Raw genomic sequence first — 9,309 nt, 5'->3', positions numbered from 1 at the left:
GATGGGTCAATAGGAATTGCATTGTCACTATATGTCGACATGTTAGTGTGAAAGCCAACCATAATCGACGTTGTCATGTCATAAGGATTGAAACTAAATGCCTTAGTACATAAGGCACTAAAAGTGAAAGTGAGTTGTGGCACAAGAGATTGGGACATCGTAATATCAGAAGCTTAGGGCATCTGAATTCTAAGAAGCTGGTATATGACATTCCCGAGATTGTGAAGCCTGAGAAGTCATGTGAGATATGCATGAAAGGCAAGCAACCTAGACTTCCATTTCCATCAGAACTAGCCTCAAAAGCAAATCATGTTTTGGGAATAGTACATTCTGATGTTTGTGGACCATTTGAAGTACTTTCACTTGAAGGAAACAAATACTTTATGTCATTTGTGGATGAGTTCACAAGAATGACATGGGTAACATTCATCAAGTTTAAGCATGAGGTGTTCGCTGAGTTTCAGAAGTTCAATGTGAAGGCTGAAAAACAGAGTGGTCAGAAGCTGAAAGTTCTCATAACTGATGGTGGGGGTGAGTATAACTCTACAGAGTTCAAAAAGTTCTGTGAGGAGAATGAAATTGAGCATGAGGTGACTACTTCATACACTCCTCAACACAATAGTCTTGCTGAAAGAAGAAACTGGACTTTGCTTGATACAACAAGGAGCATGTTGAAGGAGAAAAATCTTCCTTATACCTTGTGGGGAGAAGTTATTTCCACTACAGCATATGTGCTCAATAGGTATCCAATAAAGAAGCTGAAGGAAACTATTCCTTTTGAGAAGTGGACTGGTGATAAGCAAAGTGTGAGTCATTGCAGGGTATTTGGTTCAGTTTGTTACAAACATGTTCCATGTGTTACTAGATATATGTTGGATGATAGAAGAAAAGTAATGTTGTTGATTAGGTACCATATCATAGGTGTGTATAAGCTTTATTGTCCAGTCAGTAATAAGGTTGAAGTCAGCAAAGACGTCATTGTGAAGGAATCAGAAGCGTGGGATTGGAATAAGTCTCAATCCAACTCTGGTGTAGTGCCAACACCATAGTTAACTTCGGAAGATACTTTAGAATCTGAAGGTTCTGAAGATGAGTCAGAATGAGAAGATGATTTTGAAGTTGTCTTTGAAGGTGAGTCTGACTCTGAAGATGAATCTAATTTTGATCCAGATTTTGATAATGATCCAGACTCTGGTGGTTAAGACTCTGGAGGAGGTCAAACTTCTGAAGGTGGAGCTTCTGAAGGTGATCCAACTTCTAGAGATGGTCAAGCATCTGATATTGTTCCAGCAACTAAAGAATATTTTAAACAAGTTCAGAGGCCACAAAGAATCATACAAATACCAAGGAGATTCATAGAGTTTGACATGTTGCAAGATACTGAGATAGACCCTGAGAGAGAAGTTACTCAGTGTTCCATGTCAGTAGACTTTGAACCAGTTAGTACTGAAGAAGCTCTCAAGAAGAAAGTATGGTTGAAGACCATGGAAGAAGAACTTAAGGCTATAGAAAGAAACAAGACTTGGGAGTTGACTGAGCTTCTAAAGGAGAATAAAGCCATCAGCGTCATATGGATTTTCAAGGTGAAGTTAAACCCAGATGGATCAATTGAAAAACACAAAGCAAGGTTAGTAGCAAGAGAATTTCTACAAAAACTTGGGTTAAATTACTTTGAAGTGTTTGCACTTGTAGCTAGACATGAAACAATCAGATCAGTGATTGTTATAGCTGTAAATAGGAATTGGCCTCTGATACATTTGGATATGAAATTTGTCTTTATGAATGGTTCATTGCAAGAAGAGGTATATGTGTCACAACCTCCTGGATTTATAAAAAAAGAATCGGGAAGGGATGGTGTACATGTTACATAAAGTGTTGTATGGACTAAAACAAGCTCCTAAAGCTTGGAATATGAACATTGGTTCATTTTTCAAGCTCCAAGGATTCAAAAAGTGTGAGATAGAGTATGGCGTTTATGTTCAGCATACTTCTAAAGGCAATATGATTTGGGTGTGTCTCTATGTTGATGACATATTGCTGACAGGAAGTTGTTCATATGAGATAATGAAGTTCAAAAAGATGATTATGAATGAGTTTGAGATGAGTGATCTGGGAAATATGGTATATTTTTTAGGGATGGAGATTATGTACTCTGAGAAGGGTATCATTTTGCATCAGTTGAAGTATGAACTTGAACTTTTGAAGAAATTCGATCTGACAAATTGCAAGACTACAATCACACCTGCCGAAACGAATCGCAAGTTAGATTTTGATGTTGAGGGTGACGATGTAGATGCTACAACTTTTAAATTGTTGGTTAGCTCATTGAGGTATTTGTGTAACACGATACCTGGTATTTGTTATGCAGTTGAAATGATGAGTAGGTTTATGAACAAACCAAAGTGGTCACACCAAGCTACTGTTAGGCATTAAAGGGACTCAGGGGTATGGAATTTTGTTTCCTTCTGGTGTTAAATCTGATTAAAAGTTGATATGTTATTCAGACTATAATTAGTGTGGAGAAAGAGTTGAAAGAATAAGTACTTCTGGATATTTTTTAGATATCTCTGGGAGGTCTTATCTCTTGGTGCTCCAAGAAGCAACCAGTCGTTGCATTATCAACCTGTGAAGCTGAGTATATTGCATGTGCTTTGTTTGCGTATCAAGCTATTTGGCTTATCAATTTGTTGCAGAATCTAAAGATCAAAGTGAACAAGCCTGTGAAGCTAATGATTGACAACAAATCAACCATAAGCCTTGCCAAAAATCCAGTGTTGCATGGAAGAAGCAAGCATATTGACACGAAGTTTTATTTTCTGAGGAATCATGTTCATAATGGAGTGCTAGAAGTTGTGCACTGTAGTACTCAGAAGCAACTTGCAGATGTGCTAACTAAAGTTGTGAAAATTGAACATTTTATCCACCTAAAGGTGTTGTAGAGTTTAGTTAGCTGAATATGAATTAAGGGATGGTGTTAGAAGTGATTCATATTCATAAGTAGTGTTCTGACTCAGAAGCATAAGCTTCTGAGGTTGACGTTCCAAAAGTGTGTGTTTTAGTTTTAGGGTTTCTTGTTTAGTTTTGTTAAGCTTAACCTAACTAGTGTGGGTTAGCATTTTGCCTATGCGACATTTTTGTTTGTGTATATAAATCAAACGTGTAACAAAATTTCATAATCAACAAAGTTTCTCTTTAAAGTTAGGCCTATGAAGGCCCACATTGAGGCCACTCTGGACCAAGATTTGTTCGGCCACGCTTGTTATGTTATTATGCCTCATAGCCATCATAGAAGTGGTATTCAAAGATGGTGTTGTCTGAGGGATATAGCCTATCCCACCAAGGCGACTCATGTTATCAATGGTCGACGCAAAGGCATTCCGAGGGTTATACAATAGTGTTGTTGCCACTGCATTGTCACTATACGTAGACATGTTTGTAGCCATCCATCATCGATGTCGGCATGCCATACGAGTAATCCATGTTATTCATTGGCATAGAAAAACCAAACAAAGACCTTACAACCGTAGGGTTAAATAAGGCATTTCCTGACTGTGGTGGGGGGATTACCCCTTACGATGGTACTGGTACTACTAGCGTCGATGGTGTCACAGAGCAGTTGTCCTAACAGGTGTTGACACAACTGCGTCATCAATCGTCGATCTGATAGGTTGCTCTACCATATTTTGGGGATTGCTTTGTGCATTATTGCTATCTATAGAATGACGTGTCATTTTTGGCAAAGACTTTCCACTCCTTAAACGCATGCAAACAACCTAAAAAATATTTATGAATAGAGAACAAGTTCTAATAGAAAAACTATGAACACTTATGCAAACTAGATAATTAAGCACAGGTCCCACCAGGTGTGTCAATTTGTTTACGATGAAATTTTACAAACAACCGCTAATCTCTTATTTGAAGGTTACATGCATGATCGAATAGTGAATCTTAAGACACTATGCTAAAATTCTTAATTTGTGATTTACTCTTAGGAAATGACTCTATCTCGACTTGGGCGAAATGGTCGTGTTAGCAGTGTAAAAAGTGTAGTTTCGACAGGAATAAAGTAAACTACTGTAATAAAGCAAAAGTAAAGGGAAAATGATGAATGATGCATAAACGAAAATAATTATATGAAAAAGGATAAATTGAATTTGAAAGACTTTAACATTAAAGTGAAAATTGGTGTTTCATGTTCCATACATTCTCTCAGTAAAGACTTTTTTCTCTTAACATTGTTACTTTGAGTGTAAATGAGATTTTGTAGTAAAAGTGACATCTTTAGTTTTAGAAATGAAATCCCTATATATACTAGTAAGAAATTACTGCTCTCAATGTTCAGATCCTTAACTTTTGCAGCGTAAACGCTTGCATGCCTTTCCCCATGCAGTCCCTCAACGTGTCCTGCAAAGCATTACCCCAAAAATGGTTATCGTATTTGAACATGATGCATGCGCATCCAAATAACTACTTCCTCTATACATTTGTTGTTGTCGAGAAGCTGGTTGTCCCATTTTTTGCCATCTGAGACCTAACGATATGCTCAAGTCATCAACAAAAGTCGATATGACTTTTACTATGACCTGCTTCATAATTTTTTATTTTAATAACCTTATCAGTGCTCATGGCTGAACATGGCCAAATTTTGTCTTGTTATTTGCTTGGGTCAAATTGATCAGAAAAGTCGCCATGTTTATTTATTGTTTTAATCTAAACCTAGCTGGATTAGCTAATAGAAGACCTATGCAAATGACTGACTCTTATTTTTCCTCTTGAATGAAACATGAAAAAAAAGCCTGACCTTAATACCTAGGATATGATCATCAAAGGCATCTCCTTGACAGAAAACTAAAATGAGAAATCGGGATGAACATTCAAGGTAAAATATATGGATGTTTTGAAGGAACCAAATTCATCGTCGAACCAAAATACATGTGCCGTGTAGACATCAGTATCAAAACTATGTATGCAGCTGTAACAAGCAAATAAGCTTTTGCACCGAATTTCAGAGTATATAATCCACTATATGCTTAGAAATCTAATGCAATAATCACATCAGCAGCTCTTTGTTGACCTACCTCCATAAGTGACTTGGCTAAATTACTAGCTTACAACCTTATTTTGATTCACAAAACTAAGAAACTATACCTCCCACTTTCTAAGTACATAACTTTTTTATTATCTCATCAGGCTACACTGGCAGATGGCTTCAATTTCTTAGGTGGGGGGTTTCCTCCGGAGACAAGCACATATAGATAAAAGCAGAGCATTGCAGAACTGCACAGAAAAAATTTCACGCATATATAAGGAATCAGACCAAAGTCAGAACCATCTTGAAGCCAACACGCTGAATAAAAGAACAATTACGAACTTCAAACACCAAAAAGTTAACAGAATGAGATAATGTACCTTATAATAGCACTGATGCCGGTTGGAAATATTTTCTTTGCCTGCATGCAGAAAAGCAAATGAGTATAACAATGAAATATGGTACAATATGTCTTTTGTAAAAAAGATGTAGTACCAATGAGTAGCTCTGAAAGTTCTTCCATATAAGGATCCCTGACAATGCTGCAAAACAAAGAAACAGACATTAAAGAAAAATTGTCCAAATAAAATATATCAACCTGTGGCCTTTTATTGTCTCTTTGCTTTTAATGCTGATGAAATCTTATACCTGCTTGTCCTAGAATAAATGGTAAACTTGATTTTCCTTGCCTCCAGACCTTCAAGCTAAGGGTGCTGAGGAATAGTAAAGCACCGCCAACGAGCACACCACTGGCCAGTGTTGCAGGACTCCGTGAAAAAAGGAATCCAATAATGCCTCCTGTTAAAACAAATCCACCTACAACAAAAGACAAAGAAACATATAGAATATTTAAATAGAGGATAAATTGCATAGGAAATTGTTTTATTTATTTTTTGTATTGAAATAAGGTATGGTCATTTCCTATGAATTGTTTTTCTACTCAAAATGTCGCCTACAAGTTCTATACCCTGTTCAGCATAATGTTCTTAAACTACCAGACATGTGAAAGCCACAATCTATAAAACACTTATGTTCAAAAAGGCATTCTTGAGGGTAAATCAATCCCCTGTATTATTTTCAAGATGTTTCACTTAACTTACAACACCCTTATTTTTCCCTCTCACTTACACTTATTTTCAACTTACGTAGATCTAAACTATTTTATATGCATATAAAAGAAGTACCTCAACTAGAATATCATATTGAAACAGACCCCCACCCCACCCCTCTCTTGAGTGAAAGGAAAGAAAAAATAAAACTAATAGCACAGGAAAGTTTATAGAAAATAAAAAAGGCCACAAGTATATATTATTAGATCCAACCTATGAAGCCCGGACTCGGACACGGGACATGACACGGGCACAGACACCAGGACTCCACTAATGTAAAAATCATAGGACATGGACACGGCTATATATATTTTATATATTAATATAATAATACAATTTATGGGAAAAATTTGTAAAAAGTTTAAAATGAAAAGCAAAATTTATGTTTATTTAAGATAAAATAATCAAAAATTCTTTCGACACTATCAAACAAATTTCGAACATGATAATTAATATTCATAGCTACCTTGTGAAAACCAAACCAATGGTGTGCAAAAATGAAAATAACCGGAGAAGATAAAAGAATTTTGTGGAGACAAAAGAAGTGAAATATAAAAAAAATAAGGAATCCTATTTGTGTTGTTTTTATAGTAAAGTGGAATATGAAAGCTAAAAAACCTATTTATTTTTTAAATTTTGAAAAATTTTGAGCTGAGTTTTCATATTAAAAAAGATTCTGAAATTTTCTGAATTGTACCGCGTCCTTTATTTGAAATAAGGTCTCGTATCCGTGTGCGTAGTAATAAATTTATTTATTTTCGTTGGATACTTCAAAAACGTGTCTGATACGTGTCGTATACGTGTCGATGTCCGACACGGCGACACGCCGTATGAATAGCGTGTCGGAGCTTCGTAGGATCAAACTAATCATTAATCCCACAAAAGAGTCTATTTTCCCTTTTGGTAAGATAAGATATGATCCATCACCTAATCCATGTAACTAACCCAACCCGGTGGGAAATCCTTTGGTTATTATTGTTGGCAAATAGAGAGAGACTAGTCAAACTTGTATCACCATTCACCAACACCAAAGTGAAAAATATTATGACTGAACAGTTAAGTCGTCTAAGAGACAAGTTATCAAATTGGGAAGACTTACCAAATGGAATTCCTAAACAAAAATCATGAATTATTGCAGTCTTTTTCTGCTGATCAACGACACCTTCCTGTGTTGCCTCTCCTAACCCTAATTTTTCTGATCCACTTTCTTCTAATTTTGAATATGACTCCTGCTTTTCTTCGACATTCAATTTTGATTCATCAGCTGCATAACTTAGTGTATTTTTTGTTTCAGTATCAGCCGTCTCTGCTTCATGCCTCTCCAAACTCATAGCAACTGATAACTATATGAGATATGTTTCCTGTTTAGTATCAAGATCAAAATAATTGCAACAGAGATCTTTCATTTAAAAGAATATATAATACGCACAACCCTTTAACCCTATTTATAACGTCTAGCACTACGCCTTTTAATCTTAGAGTGGCATATGCAAAAATAAAGATTTTACATGATTTCCACTAACTGCGTATAAACATATAGCAGCAAGCAAAAATAAACTAGTTGTGCATTTCCCGATCATTATATCGTTAATGCCAACTTGATCGATCATACACACTTCCAGCACAATTCTCACGGTTCTAACTAGAATTACATACAGTGAGGTAGAAGCATATCTGTTCATTAAAGTTACACTTCCTGGTACTTGCCGGAAAATATGCCTATGTGTGAGTGTTAATGACTCTCAGACACTAAATTTGAATCATGAAGCTAAACTAAAATGGATCTATGTTAACGCCTCTTTTAAATTTGATTTTCCATGATTTCAAAGGAAAACATAACGGTTTGAATCCATTAACTATAAAAACAACAAATTCAGAAAACCAGATGCACAAAAGAAAGCCAAGATCTATGAGATAACAAATTCAGAACACTGTAGCTAACAGAACCACAAATTCAACAATATACTACTTAGAGATAACAATTTTTCATTCTAAAACCAGCTACTCATTCATAAAAATTGACAAGAATTCAGATTTTCAATTTCGAAGTTTCTTTAACCTGGGAGTCGTTGTAAATAGATCTATGAAAATCGAAGGCGTTCATGTAGTTGAAAAATTCAATTGGATAAACTAAAACCCTAGTAAGTCATAATTGAACTCAACCGTGATCAAAGAGGATTTCATACAACAAAAAAACAGAGAAAACATAAAGATTCAATACGAATTTGTTTAATTTAATAACGATGATTATCATATAAGTTGAATGGAGAAAGAAAAAAGAAGAGTTTGAGAAGCCAAGAGTGGAATGAGGACCTTGGAGTGGCGAAAGGAAAGGCATGGAAGCGAGCGGCGTTGCTGGATGTGTAGACTACGATGAACGGTGGGGAAGCAGAACAACTGAGCCTGAGATGTCGCCGCCATGGTTGAACGGAGAATAATGGTTAATTTCCCTTGGTAGCAGAGATTTGAATTTTTCGTTTTGGGAGAGTGAAATGGGAATGAGGAAAACGTTGCAGATGTTGAATCGTCAAAGCCGACCGTTCACGAACCTGTCCGGCGAAGTATTTAATTAAAAAATAATTAAGAAAAACAGCTGATTCGTTTTTGTCATCTTTGGATGAATAATATACAAGTTACCTTTTTATTTAATTTTAAAAATAATTAAAATATTGGGATATGCATTTGATGTAGTACCTAAGAATCCTTTCCACACACTTTTGGATCTTGTTTTACTATATCAATAAATAAATAATAATTAATTATGCTCACGTTAATTTTTTGAGTTAAATATTTTAGATTTTTGAAGTGTTTTTCTATCGTGCATATATTTTGTTTTAAATACAATTTATAAATATTAAATTTCATTTAATCTTAGTTATTAAAGTTATATTCAGAGTAAAAACTGCAGATTTTCAGTGGATTTTTTTTAGATTGAATTTTTTTAATTTTAAAAATAAAATTAAAAATATTTTTACATTATTTTAGAAAAATATATAAATGGCAAAAATCAAAAATACATCAAATTACGGGAATAAAAAATTATATAAGTCTATATTTTATAATAAATAACAAATATTATTGTTTAAATGCAGTAGAAATTAAATACTTTTATACATAAAGAATAATGATATATTTAAGTAATACTGTACTATTTATAAATTATTTTTAAAA

The 9,309-nt window shown here is 34.8% G+C and overlaps 1 protein-coding gene across 1 annotated transcript; it reads right to left on the bottom strand.

The window, feature by feature from the left end:
• Positions 1-5,003: 5,003 nt before the first annotated feature.
• On the bottom strand, positions 5,004-8,733 carry LOC127135215 (protein FATTY ACID EXPORT 1, chloroplastic). The gene is made up of 6 exons (XM_051061983.1): positions 8,452-8,733; positions 7,238-7,481; positions 5,678-5,845; positions 5,525-5,571; positions 5,410-5,450; positions 5,004-5,277 (listed from the first exon to the last, which is right to left on the bottom strand). The coding sequence occupies exons 1-6, from the start codon at positions 8,557-8,559 to the stop codon at positions 5,187-5,189; spliced, it is 699 nt and encodes a 232-aa protein (XP_050917940.1). The 5' UTR covers positions 8,560-8,733; the 3' UTR covers positions 5,004-5,186.
• Between the last annotated feature and the right edge of the window lie 576 nt (positions 8,734-9,309).

The sequence above is a fragment of the Lathyrus oleraceus genome, chromosome 4, assembly GCF_024323335.1.
Source record: "Lathyrus oleraceus cultivar Zhongwan6 chromosome 4, CAAS_Psat_ZW6_1.0, whole genome shotgun sequence".
Taxonomy (NCBI): domain Eukaryota; kingdom Viridiplantae; phylum Streptophyta; class Magnoliopsida; order Fabales; family Fabaceae; genus Lathyrus; species Lathyrus oleraceus.
Note: the sequence above shows the minus strand (reverse complement) of the source record. Positions and strands in the feature narration are given on the sequence as shown.

Coding starts and splice junctions, on each gene's coding strand:
- LOC127135215 (XM_051061983.1), bottom strand. CDS start 8,559: ATGGCGGCGACATCTCAGGCTCAGTTGTTCTGCTTCCCCACCGTTCAT. Junction 5,572..5,677: donor ATTTATTCTAGGACAAGCAG/GTATAAGATTTC, acceptor TTTGTTTTGCAG/CATTGTCAGGGATCCTTATA. Junction 5,278..5,409: donor GGCATCAGTGCTATTATAAG/GTACATTATCTC, acceptor TTTTCTGTGCAG/TTCTGCAATGCTCTGCTTTT.